Source organism: Sceloporus undulatus, chromosome 1 (assembly GCF_019175285.1).
Source record: "Sceloporus undulatus isolate JIND9_A2432 ecotype Alabama chromosome 1, SceUnd_v1.1, whole genome shotgun sequence".
Classification (NCBI taxonomy): domain Eukaryota; kingdom Metazoa; phylum Chordata; class Lepidosauria; order Squamata; family Phrynosomatidae; genus Sceloporus; species Sceloporus undulatus.
The window spans coordinates 67,171,728-67,195,276 of record NC_056522.1 but is presented as its reverse complement, the minus strand read 5'-3'; the positions used below and the strand labels follow the sequence as shown (position 1 = coordinate 67,195,276).

The window sequence follows — 23,549 nt, the reverse complement described above, 5'->3', positions numbered from 1 at the left end:
CAAAATTTAGACCAAAATATAGGACAATTGTAGGATAAAATTTAGCCCCAAATGTAGGACATTTAAGAAAAATGGAGGACCTTAAATATCCTACATTTTGGGCTAAATTTTATCCTACAATTGTCCTATATTTTGGTCTAAATTTTGTCCCAGTTTTTAGTAGAGAATTATGGCAATCCTACTAGGAGGAGGTCATGCAGTAACCTGTGTGAAAATATCAAAAACAGAATTCTGTGACAGGAGCTTATCCCTAGCACAGAATGAAATAATGCATAAGTTATTTATACACTATGCCATTTCCAGAGGACTAATGAATAAAGAAGGTGAGAATAATATCAAGTTTGCAAAACAGAAGAATAGAATGCATATAACCAATGAAAGATGCAGAAGACATGTAGAAAAGGATAGGACAAGTAATTGACAAGGTAAGTAGGGATTTTACCACTTTCTTTCCTTTTTTTTTCCATGCAGATTTGGCATGGGTGCTCTAAACACACACACAAGCAAGTTAGAAATAAGAATTTATTTGTAATACTGTTCTTCAGTCTTGCCTTTTCTGAAAGTGTATTGAGAGAAGTAGCAGATTTGGTCTGTTTTAGGCTCAAGTAGACTGCAGTCCACAAAAGTTTATTTTTCCTAGTTAGTCTCAAAAGTGCTCCTGTTGACATCTGGGGCCAATTTCTACAGATGTGTGCATTCACCTGTGTAATTTCTCCCTGTTTCTTGTGACTGGTTTGTGCCTATAAAGTTCTGTTAATTGATTTTGTATTAGCTAAATGCGAACCCCCCCCCCCCCCCCTTTCAACACTGGATATGCACTGGGTTGTCATTTAAACAAAAATGTGATTGTTGTCTCAGATGAGCACTTTTTCTCTTGTAGGGTATGATCAACTTGGTGCTTGAATGTATTGATCGCTTACATGTCTACAGCAGTGCAGCTCACTTTGCTGATGTAGCTGGGAAAGAGGCAGGAGAGACTTGGAAATCTATTCTAAACTCATTATATGAATTGCTCGGTAAGCTATGCATTTGAGTAACTGGGATTATTTGCACTGAAATATGTACACATATGTGCTTAAAACCCAGAACTTTGCTGTTTCTCATAGGTTTAATTACAAGAACTTTACCTTTCTAAACATATTGAGAATGTCCAGAAAGCAAAATGCAGAGACATACTTCAATTAAAAGATAATTCTATAAGATATATAGATATATATATATATATATATATATATATATATATATTCAAATGTATCTATGATGAGAAAAAATGGCAGACACAAAGTAACACAAATATGTAGCCATGTTAGTCTGTAGAATCAGTATGTAGAGAGATCTTGTAGCACCTTTGAGACTAATTGAAAGAAAGAAGTTGGCAGCATGAGCTTTTGTAGACTAAAGTCTACAAAAGTTCATATGCATCTGAGGAAGTCGACTTTAGTTTACAAAAGCTCATGCTACCAACTTCCTTCTTTCAGTTGGTCTCAAAGGTGCTACAAGATCTCTCTACATACTCAATTTAACGCGGTATTTTTGTTATAATAAGGACTTATTTAATATTGATGCATTTGCCTTCTTTTGAGAATGAAGACTCTGGTAAGTTTAAAAGAAGTATATGAGAAGGAGAGCAGGAAGGGCCTCTCTAGAGAGGGAGTTCCCAAAGACTAGAAACAGCCACTGAGAAGGCCTTTTCTCTTGTTCGCACCAAATGAGCCAGAGAAGGTTGTGGGACAGAGAGAAGGGATGATCTTAGAGTTCTAATTGGCTCATAAAGGGAGATACAGTCATTCAGGTAGTCTGGACCCAAGCTATACAGGGCTTTATATGTCATCAACTGCACTTTGAATTGTGACATGAAACAGACCAGCAGCCAGTGGAGCTGTTGCATCAAAGGAATTTTGTGTTCCCTGTTATCATCCCTAGTTAAAAATCTGACTGCAGCTCTTTGGACCAGTTGAAGTTTCTGAACACTTTTCAAAGGCAGCCCCATGTAGAGCTAATTTTGGCTTCTGTCTGGGATCAACTTTATGAACTTCTGGTCTTTTCAAATCTTGGAGTTTCAGGATATTTGCATGGGAATGAACAGAATCTTTTGATACTGTTATAGACTATTTATTACAAATATTCATACAGATAGATATAAATTTCTCTGAGGGAGAAACACAGACATTACATGTAAGGCATTATTCCATTCCATTATATTGCATGCATGACATCATATATTAGTCCAGAGTAGTCCTATATCAGTTGTAATAACTTAAACACATATCTATTGTTGGTATAGCCTAGATGGCCATCTTAACAAATATCAATATAAATCAGTATGATAGAACAGCAAGTCACAGCTATCAGAAACAGCCTATCTGGAGGGCAAAGTTATTGCCTTCTCTTCCCATGTTGGAGGCATGCTGAACTGCAGCCTGATTTATGGCTCTGAGTTCTTCTGTTTTCTCCTGAGCCCCACTTATTGGTTATCCCAAATTAAGGTCTAAATCTTGTCTTTTGTGTCCAGTAGACTACGAGGTCTTTATCTAGTCCTCACTGTGCTTTTAGAAATCTGTCCCTTTCCTGTTTTAGCTGTCATCTAATGAACTAGCTCACAGGGTTATCTTCAATCAGCCTCTGTTTGTTTACATTTCTGAACTGAACATTTGGCAATCTGCCCAGACTGAAACCTAAACAGCACAGCAAGTTCTGTCACAGATCCCATGCTGTATATTCTACAGTCTAAGGGTGCGACCAGGTTATATGCCATATTTCAAAGCATACATATTAACAGGCTGAGAAGTTGTCAAGTGAGTATGCCTGGCTGATAACAGTATTACAGTCATCCAAATAGGATGTAAACAAAGCTGTATTACCATGGCTGCACAGCCCTCTGCACATTTCTGGGAATGGTGTTAGTGTTTTGCATGAAATTGTGCTTTTTGAGGAAAAGCCTCTTTTTACAAATTTTTATCTAGAAATGCACTTTTAGGTTCAAATATGTTTTTGTACAATTGTAAATAGCAAATTGGATAGTGTGGAGTTTTTGTGTGTGAAAAAATTGTGTTTGTAGAAAATGTATGGTTTTCATGGGAAAAAAAACCCTATGCATTTCTGCACAGAATAATTTCTCAAAACACATCTATTAAGTTTATCACATGCCATTTCCAGACCGTTCTTGACTCAGGATGGGATGGGCATGGAACGGGTGAGAATGGGTGTTACCACACAGGAGAATGCCACCAATGCTGGTGGGAGTCCCCAAGCTGTTCCCCATCCGTGCTATGGCAGACGATTTTGAAGAACAATTTTGAAACTTTCTTCAAAATCGGCTGCCATAGCACAGATAAGGAATGACTTGGGGACTCCTGGCAGCATTGGTGGCAATTTCCTGTGTGGTAACACCTGTTCTCACCCATTCTGTGCCAATCCCATCCCGTGTCCAGAACGGGATGGAAATGGCATGTGATAAACTTATATATGTGGAAATACCAGCCAAAAACTTCACAGAAATATTCATTTTTCTCCTGCACAAGGGAAAAATTTAGAAATTCTTTGTCTACTCATGCAAGGATGAAATAGTTAAAAATTTACACCCTAAAGTAAAGTCACTTTCACCATGATAATCCCATGCAGTCAGCTGAAGTCTGACTCTCACTGGATGTGGCAAACAAGTGCAGCTAGATGAACATGAAAGTAACTGTATTTAGACAGCTATGCTGAATTGCTGTGATTGAAGTTGCTTTTAGGTTTTAGGTTTGCCATCAAGAGCACCCATGTACTTAACCAGAACTCTTTTATAGTATGGTTTTTGCCACTGTAGGGATGTACATTCAGCCCTCTATATCCAAAGATTATTCTCAATTTGTGTAAGACCTCTTTTCCCCTATCATGAAATACATATTCATTTCCTACATGATAGCTCCTCAGTGAATGTTTCTGTTCCATCACTGTAGAATTTGCCAGATCTGCAGTAAAATTAGCCACAGCTATGGTGTGATGCTTCTAAATAAGGACTTCATTAAAATTGCCCCCCCCCCCCAAGTTTATTTTCTACTCATGGTATTTGTTGATAAGAAAGATTTTTTTCCATCAGTGTAGTAGATCTTTATTTTGCTTTTTCCTATACATATCCGCAAATCATTTTGAATGGTAATGTATCGCAGGGAATAAGCATGTTGTTACCATTCATGCAGTTCAAGTCTTCAAATGAATTTAAGATGTAGCAAGATTTACCCTGAGAAGAAGAAGCAATACAGATATTTGGAAAAAAAATATATGTGCAAATTGCCACACTGAGTCAACTCACAAGAGTTTGTCCATGTCTTTGTTGATATGTTTTGCTATCCCTACCTTTTGAAAGGAATTCAACTTAGAGTTCATATGGCTCTCATATTGTCAGTCCTGTTCATGAAATACTCTGATGTCCTTTGATGTGGATCACATCAGTTGAGAGCAAAGTCTTGGGTTGGCATGTCACAAGAAGCCACTTCCTTCTTGATTCCGTGAATGCAAGGGAAGCAAATGGGCAATATATATGAAAAACACGCCCCTACATACCCTACTTTATTAAGCTATAATGTTTGCCTGTTAATGTAAAGATTACTAAAATAACAATGATTCTCTCTCTCTCTCTCTCTCTCTTGGTAGCGGCTTTGATTAGAGGGAATCGTAAAAATTGTGCCCAGTTTTCTGGATCTCTTGATTGGCTCATCAGTAGGTTGGAGAGGCTGGAAGCATCTTCTGGTAATTTATTATTATTATTATTCATTATGAAACAAGTTTGTATCCATGATCCTCTTTCAGAAATGTAATATGAATACTTAATAGTAGAAAGGGTTGGAACTGTGGCGTCAGCCTGGAAAGGGGATCCGTCCCACAGCTCCTCCTGTACTGGCATCTAAAATCATGGCTTTCTGGAAAATAGTTGCTAGTGGGATCAATTTTAAAAAGCAAGGATCATCCATGTTTTTTTGGACAGTTGTAACTGTAATTTGACCGCTGTAGGAAGGTGAAGAGTGCACAATCTTTATGATGCCTTCATATTAGCTTATACAGTCTGTTGATTGAAGTGTTGTTCTTGTCAGGTCAGAAATGTGTTTCTGTGTGAGGTTCATGGGAAGAAGAAATGCAGGGAGACAATCTGTAGAAGAAGAGAAGGGTCTTGTACTCCTTACTTGTCAGACTTTTTTGGTTTTATTTCATTAAACTGATCTTATATACCCTACTCTACAGTTTCCATACACAGGTCATTGCATTGATTGCAAAAGATTTACATATACAGTGCTAGTGTGTTTATAAATTGTTGGGCTATGATTATTCTTGTCATCTCCAGATGAATGAACATGTACAGATTCTGAGAAACATACATAAGGTATCTTTGAACTTAAGCAGTAGCCCATCTCTGCAGATTTATCCCAGAGACTCACACTTGCTTGGGCCTATTTCTCTGTGGATTTAACTGAATACACAAGAATAAAAATACACAGAAGAGTCTAATGCCAATCACTAATTGAATCAGTTGCTAAATAGCAAACAAACTATTATGCCAGTCTCTTTGGTTTAATAGATCTATTCTGGTTGAGACATTGTTATTTGCTATCACATCAGTTTCAACATATGGCAACCCTATGAACTAATGAATTCCAAGGATCCTGTTATTAACAGCCCTGTTCTGATTTTGCAAAATTATTTATTTATTGCCTGTCGATCCACCAGGTCTCCAGAGGCAATGTACAGTAGGTACAAACATTTTAAAACAATCAATGAATAACTAAACAACACTTGAAGCACGTCTAGCTTCTCTTTAAAAATAGCTCTAAAACAGTTTTAAAAACAGTGAGAGCAGAGAAAGGCCTGCCACAGGAGATTAGCACATTGGCTTTAAAGCGCCTTATCCCCAATGAGATAAAGGTGTGTTTAATTTTCAAAATCCGTGTTATCACATTCATCCATCGCCAAGTGAATGCAACCCGTATATAGCACAGATGCCAGCTGGGCTTATCCTATGGCTTTTCAAAAGTGAGGAAATCCAAGGTAGTAAAATTATTATTATTATTATTAACCTTTATTTATAAAGCGCTGTAAATTTATACAGCACTGTACATACAGTCTTTTTAATTGGACGGTTCCCTGCCCTCAGGCTTACAATCTAAAAATGTGGGCTAGACAATGCAACTGTTAAATCGATTTGTAATTGGTTGCCCAGCCGAATTGAAAGGGTGCTCAGCAATGGCTCCTCTTCATCCTGGAAAGATTTGGCCAGTGGGGTCCCACAGGATTCTGTCCTGGGCCTACTGCTATTCAACATCTTTATCAGTGACTTGGATGAAGCAATAGAGGGGCATTCTTACCAAATTTGCAGATTACACCAAATTAGGAGGAGTAGCTAATAAACCAGAGGAGAGTATCAAAATTCAGAATAATCTTAATAGATTGGAAAGCTGGGCCAAAGCTAGTAAAATGAATTTCAACACAAAGAATTGTAAGGTACTGCACTTAGGTGGAAAAATGAAATTCATACATATATGATGGGGGACACCTGGCTTAACGAGAGTACATGTGAAAGGGATCTAGGAGTCCTAGTAAACCACAAGTTGAACATGAGTCAACAGTGTGATGCGGTAGCTAAAAAGGCCAATGTGATTTTAGCCTGCATTAATAGAAGTATAGTGTCAAGATCAAGGGAAGGAATAGTGCCACTGTATTATGCTTTGGTCAGGCCTCACCTGCAATACTGTGTCCAGTTCTGGGCACCACAATTCAAAAAGGACATTGAGAAACTGGAGTGTGTCCAAAAGAGCACGACCAAAATGGTGAAGGGTCTGGAAACTGTGCCCTAGGAGGAGAAACTTAGAGAGCTGAGTATGTTTGGCCTGGAGAAGAGGTAATATGATATAAAATTTATTTATATAGTGCTGTAGATTGACACAGTGCTTTATGTAACAAACAATCAAAGGCGGTTTACAGACTGCCCTTTTGGGGTGGCCTGTTCCCGTCCCTTTGCCCGCCAGATTGGGGCCTCAGCTGCCACAGCGGCAGCCTCTGAGGCCCTGATCCGCTGCTTTCCAGGCCGTGGGGAAGCGGCAAAAGGCCGCTTCCCCGAATCCTAGAAAGGGGTGTCCTTGGGGCTTCATGCCCCAAGGACACCCGACAGCAGTGGGGATGAAGAGAAAGGGGCCACTCGGCCCCTTTCTCATTTGTTTCGCTGGGCACAGCCATGTAAAGGCTGCGCCCAGCGACACAAACCTGGAAGGAGCTCTGTTTCGGAGCTCCTTCTGGCACCGCAGAAAGGGTGGCCCAGGCACCCTCGCACGGCGCCAGGACGTCACTTCTGCGCTGCTTCGTTTGGAGGCGGCATGGTCATGACGTCCCAATGGCGGCGCCCGTGTAGAACGAGTCTCTTTCTTAGGAGGAGTGTGGCCGAGTCTCTTTCTTAGGAGGTCTTTAAACAGAGGCTGGATGGCCATCTATCGGGGATGCTTTGATTGTGAGTTCCTGCATGGCATGGGGGTTGTACTGGATGTCAACTCTATGATTCTATCAGTGCTCTCACTGTGAAAGCAAGGACTTTAAAGTCATAAAAACTAGAGCGCAATCATGCATGGAGGAAATGGAATGGAGTAAGTTGAATTTTTGTTCTGGTTTTAGGGAAATGTAGGAATTTAAAAATAGGGATTGTAAGGATTTTGGAAGATGCAAACAAGAGGAAAGAGGATGAAGGAAAACAAGTGGATTTTACTACTGTTTTCTGAACTCAAATGGAAGGCTTTGTCTAAATTCAAATGGAAGTCCACACTGATTTCTGGAGTTTACACAGTTTCCAGTTCATTGTTTGCTACCCAAATCCTTTGTATGTTCCATCCCAGTTTGCTGCTTTGAGCCACTAGGGGTGAGAGTTCAGGTTATATCCTAGATCTAGAATAATTTAGTATATCAGATTGGACAAATATTTGGAACAAGATCTTAATGGAATCACACTAAATGGTCACTGTTGAAACATTGTATTGAGTAACCAGGTCTCATGTCAAAATCAGAACAATTACAGTGGGACCTTGCCATTCGTGGGCTTGCCATGCACAGATCTGAGCATCTGAATATGGCAAGCCCTGTTGTACCAAATCATGGTGTGTGCACATGGCCATGCTAGCGGCTGTGTGCACATCACACTGCCATTAGGTGTAACAGGACTTGAGGTCCCGGTTTTTTATATATGTGGTGGGTTGTGTGTGTGTGTGTGTGTGTCTGTGTCTGTGTCTGCAATGGATCCCCTGAGAATACAAAGGTCTGAGTAATTGATTGTTATCACTTGCTGCAATCTGTAAAAACTGTAATCAGTATGATTTAATGGGCAAAGGAAAGTTTAAAATGACTACCATTTACTCAATAGTATTGTATAACTGATTTACAGTGCCTTTCTACATAGCAAGCTAAATATATGAAAATAACTTTTAAGAAAAGCTTCTCATTCTTTAAAGCTTTTAGATCATTATTTTATTCCAAGTGGCAATGGGTTGTAATTTTATGAAGTGATTCCATTATGGGTTTTCAAGCCAAGAACAGTGGTGTATGCTGTAATTCGTTTTTTAAAAATCATCAGAGAGAGCTGTACATGATTACTTAATTAAAAATGTAATTGGCCCTTGGGGTTTAAGATAAAAATCAAATTAATGGTTTAGACCTTTTCCCTTAGTTCTTTTCGCTCAAATTATAAAGATGAGATATTGAAGACATTTTGAAAAGCACTCTGATGATTTGTTTGCCCTTGAAGCAATTGATATTATTGAGGGAATATATTGATTGTAAATGGCTTTTGATTGTAATTCATCTGATCAAAATATTTAATACTTAACTAGTTAAATAGTTATTTGTAACTGGAATTAGTTCAGGTAATCAGGTTATCTGTGTGGGTGATGAAGAAAAATTTGATGTGTTTTCTATATCTTTCCTAGTTAGCTTTCTACCCCAGCCTTCTGACAACAAGATGTAGGAGGAATCCTCTTGGTCAATAACTGATTTCTTCTTCTGTTATCTCCACTGAATAGAAGAACCTGAAATAATGCTTTAAAAAGCTCTTTCTTTTTTTTTTAAAGATGATAAGGAAGAAATTTGACTAGCATTTATTTTTGAGTTTAGATAATCTGATAACTGTATTAAATATGATGTTTAATTGCAAAATAATCTTTTTTAAGCATTATTCTTACTTTTTTATTTTTGCAAGTGGGGATGGAAGAATAATTCTTATGGTGTGAGTAAAGGTATACAGTATAAGATAGTCAAATCTTCTATATTCTCCTTAAAGCGTATAAGGCCTGTGACATTTTATGTTCAAATCAGGATTAAAACCCATGTTCAGTACTAACTGTAACATTAACCATTGGCAGTAATTAACTGTGCTCCTTATTGCTGCTACCACTGAGTTAAGAGATCTCCTGGAACAATCATGCCTGGACCTAGGAGATTTTTTTAAATGCAGCATTGCAGAAATCTGATTTAAGTTCAATAATACTTAATGACAGTGACTGCTGCTTTATTTGGTTGATAATTTTGGTTAATTGGAGTTCAGAGGTGATAAAATGCTTCCTACTTTTTTAATAAGTTCCATTTCATAAAGTTATTCTGCTTGCATTAAAGGTGCATCTTCCACATTCCCCTTAGTTGTAACATACAGAAAATGTATGTACAACACTCTCCCTATTTGTCTTCTCCTGTAATACAAGCAGTAAATGGTAAAATTCTGAATTTTTCTTCTTGCTGTACTAGGAATTCCATCAGTGCTTACCTAAATTTGTGGGATTTGATTTATGTATAAAATCACTTATATATAAAATGAAAATCACTTATATATAAAACAGGTAAACATCATACCATGGATATGCAGTCAAAGATCAGGATTAGGGGAGAGGAAAGGTAAGCTTTAGCAAAATCTCAAGGCCATATAGGAAGGAAGAGAATGTTTTTCCTACTTATTGCTGTTTACCCATGATGGATACAGTTTGCAGAAATACATCATTCTTTCTATGCTACCATAGTTCCTTTCTGAAATTCTGCCTGTATGAGCGTAGGAGAGAGTGATTGTCAGTGTGTTGGCCTAGACGAGAGGAGGGATATGAAAATCTAACATTAAAACCTGAATTTATTTATGCATTTATTTTACATATGCATTTCCCTTCTTTGACATATTGCCATGATTTCAGATGTAGACATAGTAGCTGCTGAAATTTTAAAAAGGCAAATTCTTTTGTAAGAGTGCTTGGATCTGTATATCATCTTGTATGATTCTCAGATATTTTTTTTTTGTAAAAAATAATCCTCTTGTCTTTTTATATTTTCAGGAATTCTTGAGGTTTTACACTGTGTGTTGGTGGAAAGTCCTGAAGCTTTAAATATTATTAAAGAAGGACATATTAAATCAATTATATGCCTTTTGGACAAACATGGAAGAAATCATAAGGTATGCATGATACACAAAAGATTGGCCTGGAGGCTCAGTGTGATTAGTATCAAGTTCCATAGGTTTTCTAACTAGAAGGCTTTAAGATAAAAAGGTAGTGTCTTTACTGTTTTATGTATGGGTTTTTAAACAACATAATAGGAACCAAATACTCCATTATAATTTCTTTCCCAGGTGTTAGATGTTTTATGCTCTCTATGTGTATGTCATGGGGTAGCTGTGCGATCTAATCAACACTTGATCTGTGACAATCTTCTACCAGGAAGAGATCTTCTTCTCCAGACACGACTTGTCAACCATGTGAGCAGGTAAAAACTAAATATGTGCACATATTTACATGTACACATAGGCTGCAAACAGATGACCCCAAAGGTCCATGCTGTGACTGCAGCGACCACATGTGCCTGGTCCAGATTCAGGCTGCTGGCGTGGTCCTGAACTGGGCCACCAGAAAGGAGAGGATTTTTCCACTCCTTTTTTGTCCTGGTCATGCAGGTTGGGGTGGGCTTGGGGCAGCTTCCGGCCGCATTCAGAGAGTATGTTGTGCAAATGCCATGCCCCCAATGTGACCCAATGGCCTCCCTTTTGGCCTGTCTTTGAGGCCACAGATATACTTTCATAATCTCTGAAACAAGCGAAAAGGATTTTGCATAGACAAGCAACTATAATGGTTGCAATTTTGAAGGAAAAACATTGTTTATTTTTCTCCCCATGTCTGCTTTCTTTTGTAAAGGAAATGTAATATATTTGGCATGTATTTTTAGGTCTAAACTGCACTGAAGAGTTAATGCAGTTTGACCCTACTTTAACTGCCATGGCTCAATGCTGTGGAATTCTGGCATTTATAGTTTGTTGTGACACCAGAGTTCTTTGACAGAGAAGGCTAAATATCAGAATTACAAATCCCAGAATTCCATAGCATTGAACCATGGCTATGGTCAAACTGCATTATTTCTTCAGTACAGACTAGACCTTAGAAACAGTGACAGAAAGGGAACTGCAATTCCATGAAATGTACAACTGAATGAAATTGTAGTTTTAAAAGGTAGTAGTTAATTGGTATTTCCATATCTTTGTGTTAATGTACCTTGACTTGGTTGTTTTCTTGCCTTGATTATTCTTCCTTATTAGGTTAACTGTAGGGTATAAATTAGAAAATATAATTAAAATAAAATAGTTATGAGGTCCAAGGATCAAAGGGTGTGATAAAATATTAACAATTAAACAAATTGTATAATATCTTGATTTTCTGATGCATTTAACTGTATGTTTTGCTTGTATTCAGCATGAGACCCAATATTTTCCTTGGAATCAGTGAAGGTTCTGCTCAGTACAGGAAATGGTATTATGAGCTAATGGTTGACCACATGGAGCCATTTACAACTGCAGAAGCTACTCACCTTCGTGTAGGCTGGGCTTCAACAGAAGGCTATTCACCTTATCCCGTGGGAGGAGAAGAGTGGGGAGGTAATGGTGTTGGTGATGACCTGTATTCCTATGGTTTTGATGGACTTCATCTATGGTCAGGTAAGACTAATCAAATATTCTAAGTTCTTTAAAACCTCAAACAAAAATGTTAGATATGGAATAATATTTAGGGGAAATGCCCATAATTTAGTTGTAGAGCTCATACTTTGAAGTCTGAAGGTTCCAAATTTGGTTGTCAGGGTCTCAAGGTAGGAGGTATACATGCCTGGAACTCTGGAGAACTGCTGACATTTTGTATAGAAAATACTGACCAATGGACCAATAGGTCCAGTGGTCAATGGACAATTAGGAATCTTCCTACAATCTAGTCTTAGTTTCCTTGGTGCGGCTTTTGACTATCTGTATTTAATTTTTCTATAGGGTTGTCTTGAATTCTCTAAAGTAATTCTTCCTGCATAAGCCTCAGTGTTTCTTCTTGGCATATTTGTTTTTAAACCATAGGTTGTGTAGCAAGATCTGTGAATTCCCCCAATCAGCATTTACTAAGGACGGATGATGTGATCAGCTGCTGCCTGGACCTTAGTACTCCGAGTATTTCATTCCGGATAAATGGGCAGCCAGTCCAGGGAATGTTTGAGAATTTCAACATAGATGGCCTTTTCTTTCCAGTTGTCAGTTTCTCTGCAGGAATAAAGTTAGTACTTGCATCCTAACATTTTAAGCAAATATGTCAAATATTTATTTTACTTATTTTTCATTAATTTATTCTTGTCATTTCTATTATATTTGCTCACTCTTCCCTGAGGGCTATACTAGATGGATCACTGTACGTCGGTGATCAGATCTTTTGATATTTTCATTTATGTTTTATAAAAGCAGGTGTCCATATAAAATGTGCATGTGTGTTTATGAGATGGGTACAACTTTATCTGATGGGGCCATGGAACTCTGAGAACCATTGCATTTGTTCTAGTATTTTGTACTTATGTCAGCAGGGGAATAGGAGTTTGGGGTGGTGGCAACTTATATTGACAAAGTGATGTTACAGAAAGGGTTAACACTTATACGATCACTGTCCCAGTTGGATTCAGTTCAGATTGTATCTATACACATCTATGGGTAATATCTTAAACTGTCCTCTGCATTCACTTTAAGAATGGAGAATGCAAATTCTTTAGAGAATGCTGAAGATATACTTTCTCGGGTAATTTTCAACATTGTTATTTGATTTTTTAAATTAAAAAAATCAGCCCATCTACTGAATCTGGTTTTCAAAATTGATCTTATTAATCAATTAATTTTCTTGTTTCCCATAATTATCTGTCAAATAAGCAGAACAATCTTTGAAAATATCTGGAAAAGGTCACCTTGAGTATAGCTCTGTTCTGCTAAAAGAGGCTCAGTTTAGGATATACATTTGCTTGCTTTTACTCTTTATAATGAGGGGGCTACACTCTAGAAGCTTTCACTGCCAAAGATTAAAATACTAGAGATGAGAGTAACATTTTCCCAAGTCAGCGTGGAGCAGGAGAAAGAACTCCAAAAAACCCCAGGGGCTCATTAAAGCTTACCTCAAAAGAAGGGCAAGCTTTAAAATCCCTTTAAATACTGTAACATTCTCTAGCTCAGACTGCAGAGGAGCAAAACAGACCAGTTAACTGATGGCGTTTTTTTTTTAAGAAAAGAAGAGAGAGGCTGCAGGAATCAAACCTGAAGGTGGGTTTAGGATGCCACATCCCTCAGGGTTGATGGGGAAGGATTCCCCTGCATAGTTTTCCTCCTGAAGACTCTTATTTATCCTCCTGCTCAGTGTAATGTGGAAATATTAGACCTTTAGCTGGCTTAAGGAAAAATCTTCCTTATTGTCTGGGATAATTTCAGATATAATGTCATGTGTTCTTGAGATTCCTTGCACATCCCTGTTAAATGCATTTCAGGAAATATGTTTATACAGACACCCCCTCCCCCCAGTTCCAATCTAGAGTGCATCAAAATAGGCAAAGTGTAGCCAAGGGTCACATGTGGCCTTCAAGACTGTTTTTGTGGCCTTTCAACTCTCCTTGCCCTCTCCCCAAGTATGAATTGCTTCTCCTGGGATTTCCCAGAAAGATAATTCACCATGTATATGTAGCCCATTTGCACTATATAATTTGTTTTTTTTAATTTTTTTTTTTATTCAAAACCAGAAATGGGTTTCTCTCCACTTTCAGGTTTCTCTGTCTCTCACACACATTTTAGTTATCTTAAAAGTCTCTGGAAGTATCCCAAAGGCAGAAAACTGGTCCCTGGACTCTCGATAGTTATGCATCCTTGACACACATTTATCTTCACAATAGCCTATAGTAGTGGTTCTTAAACTTTTATGTACCACTCACACCTTTTAGATATCTTTTGTTGCTGCAGACCTTCAAGATTTAACTTTAAAACCATGATGATGATGATGATGATGATGATGATGATGATGATGATGATGATGACGATAACAATGCCTGAACACTGAACCATTAACAATTTCACTGTCCATTAAAACTTCACTCAGAGGTGCTGAATGGGGAGGGAAGACCTTTCTCCTGCTTCTTCCCATCAGTTTGAGGCTGGAGCAGATTGATCAGCAATGCATAGGCCCAGCCAGCCAACAAACATTTGCCTTGGCTCCTGTCATGTGGCTGCTCTGCTGCAGGGGAAGGTGGGCTGAGCAACCTTCAAGCCTTCACAGACCCCCTTGTGAGGACATTGCAGCCCCCCTGGCAGTCCGTCAACATATAGTAGACCAATGTTAATATTCCCTTATTACATATGAGATACCAAAATTAACTTTCCTAAGGATAGCACCCAGTTCCCTGAGGATAATTCTTGTTGACTGGGATTTGTTCTGTGGTTGTTCCAAGTCATAGAAAGTCAATTATCCCCTACTTAATTTCCAACTTCCACTCTAGCAGTGGTGACATCGCTGTGGTTTTTTCAATTCTAATTTTATCAAAAACTGAATAGAGTAAAGGATTCAACTCACTTAAGTGTGCACTTGAAAATGCGTTTACTAAAACATAAACTCTATTGGACATGGTAGGACTTACCCCTAAGTAAATGTAGCAAATGGAAATCATACAAATCTTTAAATGTTGTTGAACTTCAGCTTCCAAGTCCTCACCATTAGCAATGCTGAGAGTTTAACAACTTCTTGAGGACTGCATGATTCCCACCTCTGTTAGAGAGATGCTTTATTTTCATGAGATATGAAACTAAGAATGTAATCAAAACAGCAGCTTTGGTAACTATGGAAGTACTAGAGGATAATTGAAACATTTTCTCTGGGGAAAAATGCTCCACATATCCAGTCCATGCAGATTATAAGACTGAAGGGTATGTTTTAATCCATGATTAAACTTGCAGACATTGAATTCTTTAAATTGTTGTCTTATAGGGTACGCTTTTTACTTGGAGGCCGCCATGGCGAATTTAAATTCCTTCCACCTCCAGGTTATGCTCCTTGTTTTGAGGCCATTCTGCCAAAAGAGAAGTTGAAAGTGGAACATAGTAGAGAGTACAAAAAGGACCACAATGGCATGAGGGACCTGCTGGGTCCAAATATTTCTTTGTCACAAGCAGCTTTCACACCAGTACCTGTTGATACTAGTCAGGTAAACTTTTAAATTTTGTGTAATGCACATTATTATGTAAGATGAATGCCTTTTGCCTCCAATTTTGTGTCACACTGTACAGTATTAATAAAAGTTTAGGTGGTTACTACCCTCTATCAGCATGCAGTTTGGAAGTAATATCCTTGCAGTTGTTGTAGTAGCTAGAAGTATTTAGTCAGTATTCCATATTCCAAGCATTTGCCAGATGTTGTAGTAAGTACAAAAATCATGATGTAACATGAATGATTTTGCCAAAGTGGTTTAAAGAAGAATCAGCATCTGGTTTGTAACTGGCAAACTTGTAAGATTTCTTCTTAAAGTAAGAATATTGCCTTGTGCTTGAAATCATCAGTTGGTCAAATATCCCCCATGAATTTTCTTAATAATGAAATCTCTTCTTTATTTATCTATATTTTTCTTCATTTATGTGCAAAATGACAGAGGAAAAAATCTCCCCATCACACAGTTAACAATAACAACATTTTAAACTAATGGAAGAACTATGTTGTGTTCCAATAGTTTACATAATTCCTTCATTGCCAATGATTTCATCCTATTTGTCATCTTACATACAAATTACATTTTCTTGTTCTAGCAGAAAATGCTATTTCATAGTATGGTAGTAGTGATTATTTTTTATAATGTAAATAAATGAAATGTAAAAGATATTCCAATAGAATTGATACATTCAACATAGACAAAAACAACTATAGTGATAACTAACATATGCCAACAAATATGGAAAGCAAAGCAGTGGTCAACAGACTGGAAATGAACAGTATACATCCCAGTCCACAAAAAAGGAGATACAAAAGACTGTAGCAACTGTCAGACCAAAGCATTAATTTCCCATGCAAACAAAATTATGCTCAAAATTCTGCAGTATAGGCTCCAGTCATATATTGGATAGAAATGCCAGAAGTGCAAGCAGGGTTCAGAAAAGGAAGAGTCACTAGAGAACAAATGGCAAATATATGATGGTTAATGGAGCAAACCAAGGAATCCCAGAAGAAAATCAGCACGTGCTTCATAGACTACAGCAAAACCTACATAGATCATGGAAAGCTATGGAATGTGCTTAAAGACATAGGAGTGCCACTACTTTTGACAGTCCTGATGAGAAATCTGTACTTAGGACAAGATGCTATGGTTACAACAGAATGTGGAGAATCAGAATGGTTCCCTATTGGCAAACTGATCAGGCAAGGCTGCATCCCATCACCCTATCTGTTCAATATATATGTAGAAAACATCATATGAAGAGCAGATCAAAAGAAGGAGGAGTAAGGAACATTTAAGATAGGTGGATGGCAACATACTACTAGTGGAAGACACCATAGACTTGGAACAATTACTAAGAAAGATCAAGGAAGAAAGTTTAAAGGTTGGCTTACTGCTGAACATAAAGAGAACAAAATAATGACCATGGAAGATCTACAAGAATTCATCCTAGGCAATGAGAAAATTGAAATAATTATTGGTTCAAATATTGGTCAGAATGGAAACTGCAGTCAAGAAATCAGAAGAAGACTGAGATTGGGAAAGGCAGTTATGAAAGAACAGGACAAGATCATAAAATATAAAGATATAACTCTAAACACTAAAGTGAGTAGAGTCCTAGCCCCCCCCCCCCATCACCATGTATGGATGTGAGAGCTGGACAGTAAAGAAGGCTGTCAGAAAGAAAATCAACTCATTTGAGATGTGGTGTGGGAGAAGTGTGGTGAGGATATCATGGACAACCAAAAAGACAAACAAATGAGTCTTTGAACAGATGAAATCATCACTGCCCTTGGAAGCCAAGATGAAAACTGAGGCTACCATACTTTGGCCACATCATGAGAAGGCATGGCTCACTAGAAAAGACAACAATGCTTGGGAGGATAGAAGGCAATAAAATAGAGGAAGACTGCATAACAAATGGATAGACTCAATCAGGAAGGCTACAGCCTGAATCTACAGGATCTTAGCAGAGCAGTTGAAGACAGGGGGTCATGGGCATGTCTCATCCACAGGGTCGCCATTAGACAGGGCTGACACAAGGGCATTTAACAACAATAAATAAACACATTTTTAAAGAACCAAAGGAGCATCTTTTCTACTGCTGTAACTACCTCTGAATAGGTTTTTAAAAAAACCTAATTGTCTATCAGGAAAAGCATTTACACATATTGTTGTGTGTAAATCAAACTTGAGTATGCAGTTTGGTTCTTGCTGTACAAGTATTTGATTCCAGAGTTGACATGTATGAAATCACCATACATTGTGGCATTAATCTGGATGAGTAGAGCCTGGAGAAGAGAAAGTTAAGAGGTGATATGATAGCCTTGTTTAAATATTTGAAAGGATGTTATACTGAGGATGGAGCCAGCTTGTTTTCTGAAGCTCCAGAGAATAGGACCCGGAGCAATGGATTGAAACTACAGGAAAAGAGATTCCATGTCAATATTAAGAAAAACTTTCTCACAGTAAGAGCTGTTTGACAGTGGAATACAGTGCATAGGAGCATAGTGGAATCTCCTTCTTTGGAGGTTTTTAAACAGAGTCTGGATGGCCATCTGTCAGGAGTGCTTTGATTGTGTATTTCTGCATGGCCGAATGGGTTTGGACTTGATGGCCCTTCTGGTCTCTTCCAACTATATGATTCTGTGATTCTGTGACTTCTGTGAGGAATGTTGTGTATGAAAACATAACATATCAGATAGATGGCCCTAATGCTTGCTGGGTCTTATGTAGATACTTAAGATGGTGTGTATGAATATGACTTTACAAAGTGTACTCTGATGTTTTTGTGGTGTAAAATTTGATGCTGTTGGTAAGTGCTGTGTTCAGTAGGAGAACCATCCTAAGCTTTTTATTATGTCAGTTTAGGTTAGTGTTGCAGGTTTTGAATTCTATTTGGATTTTATTTTATTTTATTCAAGATCAAAAGAAGTCAATGTATATCTTTAAATAAAGAATCACTTAATTCTGGATTATTTCAGGGAGGTTTGAATATTTGGATTTTTAAAAAAATATATTTTTTCCAAAGGCTCTAACAAGTTGTTTCAACTGCTCCAAAGGATATTTACAGTATTATAATCAGCATAATACTTATTTTAAGAATTTTGCAGTGTAAACCTATCTATGCTAAATAAAAAAAGTAAGTCCCATTGAGTTAAGGATTAAAAATGAAAAATACACACGATTTGGAGAAGGGATTTATTTTATTCTAGGGTATTGTTTTGTTGATTTATTTTTTCTTAATTGCTCTCTGGGTCATTTCACATGCCACCTTTCTATTTTTAGATTGTATTACCTCCACATCTGGAAAGAATTAGAGAAAAACTGGCTGAAAATATTCATGAACTTTGGGTTATGAATAAAATAGAGCTCGGATGGCAGTATGGCCCTGTATGTACCTTTTCAATTATTTTCTATTGTTTAAAATAGATTCCTTATCAATAATATATAATAGATATAAACCCATTATCTTTTCAATACAGTATATTTAAGTATATAATAGTAATATATAAATATTTCCAATCATTTTATTAGATCTACTTCAGTTTTATAGTATCCTTCTGGGATCCATGTTTTGCTTGAAAATAAAGCTGTTCAGTTGCCTTTTAAAACACACATGCATGCATGCATGTGGACACATTTATGCACACACAAATAAATAAATTAGTTAATAGAATGGGAAATACTTCCTAAAGCTCAGAAATTAAATAACATTTGTGATTTTACAGACCAGTTTTTCCCCATGAGTATATCACATTGAAACAACAACAACAACATATTAAAGCAGCCCTAATATAATATCAGGGCTGGATCATAGGTAGCAGATAAGGAACTAGGAGGGAGGGAGACACAAATCCAATGATAGAAACATTATTTACTTTATTATTTTTGCTGAAACACATGGTTATCTGGCCTCTTATGCACTGAATATTAACATATTGCATAGATATTACTCTTTTTAAAAGTGAAATTCTACTTGTTTTCAATAGAGTTGACTATACTGAGCTGCAATTCTGAGTCAAACTAAGATATTCATCTCTTGCAGGTTAGGGATGACAACAAGCGACAGCATCCTTGTCTGGTGGAGTTTGCAAAGCTGCCAGAACAGGAACGAAATTATAACCTGCAAATGTCATTAGAAACACTGAAGTAAGTTTGTAACACATTCAGGCTAATCACAAGTTTTGCCTTGTTATTGGGTGGAATATGTTGCTTTGGAGTGTAGTGGAGTCTTCTTTGGAGGTTTTAAAATTGGATTTTATTGTTGGATGGCCATTTGTCAGGAATGTCTTGATTACATATTCCTGCATGGCAGGGGGTTGGACTGGATGGCCCTTGTGGTCTCCTCCAATTCTATGATTCTGTTAATTTATTATTCTAAGTTCAGGTATCAAACTTATTTGAATGAGGCTTTTTGGGCTGTAAAGCAGCATTGGACAATAGGGAACTACCATTTTTCCACACTGTCTGGCCAACTTTCTTTTTGTGAGTTTTAGGGAACCCAGCCAATTGGAGGGCTGGATGTCATCAAGGTAGACCTTACAGGACTTTGCCAGGATGGTAGACTTTACTCCTATTCACTGGGGTTGAATAAATATAATGTCCTGCCAGCATTCCTGTAAGGTCTACCTTCTCTTTTCCAGCACGTGCTGTTTGCGCACTTGGGTGCCCATGTGTCATAATGGTGAACCCCATGTGGGCACGGCAATATGGCACACAGGTACTGATAGTAGGGCTGGGCATGTGTGGACACCCAGCCCTACCAAGCCCTAATTTTGGCCCCAGGCCGGCACAAAGCACCAGTCTGTACAGGGTCTTTAGTCTCCTCATGACCCTACCATGTACACTTCTTTGTTTGACAAGAAAGAACCGTTTATGTTACTGCTTACAACTTAATTTGAATGCATGAGTCTTTAAACAATCTATGAAATTTGCCATATATATATATATATATATGTAAGGTTAAAAAGTACCTATCAGTTAGGTAGGTTGAATTAATTTGTATATTATGCCTGTCTTCTAGTAATCTCCTCTGACAACTTGTGCTGATTATCTTTTTGTGATTTTCTGCCTTCTGCTTTGCAAGAACTGAAGATAATAAATATCCATATTTGTTGTATTTGAAAAAAAGTTTCTATTATGTTTTGGTATATGTTTTATTTTAATGTAAGCAGAAATCTGGAATCCCTAAATTTTCAGTTTGCAAATCTGTTGGGCATATATATTTTTTTCTGTAGATGTGTACATTGCAACCCAATTTGTGCATAAGTGATTGTTTTCTGTAAGGATTTCATCTGGGAAATCTATTTTAGATTTTGATGATTACAATTCTGAGATCATGGGTAATTGAATGAGTATAACCAAACTTCTTTCCATGATTTCTGAGTCTTCAAACATTCACACACACCACAAGCAGTCACAACTTTGTCTTGTGAAATACACTTTATCTTGATAAAAGTTATTGATTTGTTCCTCTAGAACTTTGCTGGCATTAGGTTGTCATGTTGGAATTGCTGATGAACATGCTGAAGAAAAAGTGAAGAAGCTAAAACTTCCAAAGAAGTAAGTAACTCAGAAACTTAAGTGATAGATGCACAGATGACTATAACTACTCTGTGGCACAAGCCTATTTTCCTGGCTCTTCTTCTACCCTGCCTGATCTCCCCCATGCGTTTAATATAAGACTTGGCAATGTTTTATATTCAGACTGATGCAAGTAGGAGTTATGTGCTTATTTCTTTCTGATTGGAAGTAGATTCTGTAGTACACTGTACCACACCTTTTTACATCTACAATAAACAGGGATGTAAAGAATATTCTTCCAGTGGTCCCCCCTCTCCCATCCTTGAAGAAAAGAGTTGTCTTGACTGCTGGAATCCCTGCTGAGAAAATGGGAATCCGGAGAGATTCTTTTCAGTTTGGGACCCCCCCCCCCACCAAAAAAAATAATTCCTGCTTAACCATGTGGGGCTTTTTCATAGAAAACATTTTGTGCACAAGAATTCTTTTTTTTTTTAATTAGAAGGACTTACTTGCTTCCTCTGCAGAAAATCATAATTTCTGGTCTACAGAGCCCATGGAAAACGTCATTTTCTGCATAGGAAGTTAGACTTTTGCACATATGTTTTCTGTGGGCTTGTGTGTGTGTGTGCGTGCGCGCGCCCGTGCATGTGTAAAACAAACAAACAAAAAATGTTCTAAGAGTAGTGTTTCTTTTTAAATAAGTCTCATACACCTACCGTTTTAAATAGGTCTCAAACAACACTGTTTAACATAAAAATACTCATTTTTTTTCCAAATGGGAAATTGCTTTCTGGCCACTTACATTTTTTTTCCAAGTGGGGGGCATTTTTTGCAATTTGTGTGCCCCCTGGAGGATCACAAATGCAGAAAAATGGCTCCCATACTGAGGGAAGTAGCCCATTCATGGATAACAGGGTATTTCCTGGGAGGCATTCAGCTGGAATTCAGTTCCTAACACTCTTAGAGAAAAGACATTGCAGAGCTATTATCTTTTTTCCCCTTTGTTGCTATGTGCCTTCAAATCAGTTTACACTTATAGTAAATCTATGAATGACAGACCTTCAGGAGACCTTGTTATTAATATTCCTGCTGAGGTGTTGTGGACTTAGGGCTGTGGCTTCTTTGATGGAGTTAATCCCCTGCAGCACAATCTTTTCTTTTTCTTCCTGCCTTCAACTTCACTGAGTATTATAATCCTTTTTTAATGAGTTGTGATGTTTCATGATTGGCTATTGATCTGTTTCTGGTCAGAATTCAAAGTTCTGGTTATGACCTATAAAGTCCTATATGGGTTGGGTCCAGAATATCTGAATCACTCTTATCTCCCTGTATAAGATTCCCAGGTTTTAAAATTTCCAGGACTAAAACAAAACAAAAGCAAACAGCTTCATTTATATATCGCTTCATACTGAACTAACAATGTCTAAGTGGTTTACAATTGTAAGCTAATTGCTCTAAACAATCTGGGTACTCATTTTAGCAACCTCGGAAGGATGCAAGCCTGAGTCAAGCTTGAGCCCTTTTGCTGGTATTGAATTCACAACTTTATGGTTTTTGATTGAGTGGCTGCAGTAAAGACATTTAACCACTGCGCCACCAGGGCTTTTTGTAAGTCCCACAACCATCTACAGACATCTTTAAAGTGGACAAAGGAAAGAGATGTCTTAGTACCTGTTCTTAGGGCTTTGGAATTCCATCTCATGGGGAGATTTTGATAGGATTACTTGGTATTTTTGTTACATTTTATACTACATATAGTTCTGTATGCATTTTCTCTAAATTACATGGTAAGCCACCTTGAGTCCTACAGTGGTAGAAAGGTGGAATAAAAAAGCAAAGTTCAAAATATGATAGCCTGAGTTTAATAGTTTTCTCTTCTAATGAGAGTTCAAGCTTGAATTGTGTTCGAACTCATTTATTTGTCTTTTTGGCAGTCCATAGCATTCCTAAAATTCTCCTCCAGCACCACATTCCAAATGAGTTAATTCTCCTCTTCTCTTACCAATATCTTTCTTCACTGCTCAGCTAACAGATTTTGTACTTGTCTATGTGTGCAAAAAGGATGGGAAGAGTGGTGGAAAAACACAGGAAGGCCGCAAACCAGAGACAATAACATCTGAATCACATCCACAACTAAATTCTATAAATGACGCAGGGTGATTGCACAGTACAAACCTCATCTGCAAGCACCCCATTAGCCAGGATGGAGAATATGTGTCCCTCATAGTTAGCTATTGCAGCCAGGGCTGCGAGAAGCCATCCAATAACACTGGAAGGGCAACATGTTGTCTGCTCCTGCCATAAGCAAATTATCCTATTTCAGAGTAAAGGCATTTGTTATTAGTAATAGGATTGGGGGGAGTGTTAAAATGGCAACCAAGAGCTGGCTGATTTGGGCAACAGATATAGTGTGAAAGAGGGGACTCTTTGGCAGGTTTTTCAGGATTTTTTTTCACCTTCCCTTTAAACTCCTTTTTCATGCTGAAAAAATTTGCTTCTCAAACATACAATCTAAACAC

The 23,549-nt window shown here is 37.7% G+C and overlaps 1 protein-coding gene across 4 annotated transcripts in view; it reads left to right on the top strand.

Moving 5' to 3' along the window:
- RYR2 (ryanodine receptor 2) overlaps positions 1-23,549 on the top strand; it is a 406,736-nt gene that overhangs the window by 180,466 nt on the left and 202,721 nt on the right. For all 4 annotated transcript variants that reach the window (XM_042470214.1, XM_042470205.1, XM_042470232.1 and 1 more), the window contains exons 16-25: positions 881-1,016; positions 4,636-4,731; positions 10,320-10,438; positions 10,613-10,746; positions 11,724-11,965; positions 12,368-12,560; positions 15,288-15,504; positions 18,793-18,897; positions 19,553-19,656; positions 20,986-21,069. In XM_042470214.1, the coding sequence (XP_042326148.1) occupies positions 881-1,016; positions 4,636-4,731; positions 10,320-10,438; positions 10,613-10,746; positions 11,724-11,965; positions 12,368-12,560; positions 15,288-15,504; positions 18,793-18,897; positions 19,553-19,656; positions 20,986-21,069 (1,430 nt within the window). The remainder of the gene's footprint in view (positions 1-880; positions 1,017-4,635; positions 4,732-10,319; positions 10,439-10,612; positions 10,747-11,723; positions 11,966-12,367; positions 12,561-15,287; positions 15,505-18,792; positions 18,898-19,552; positions 19,657-20,985; positions 21,070-23,549) is intronic.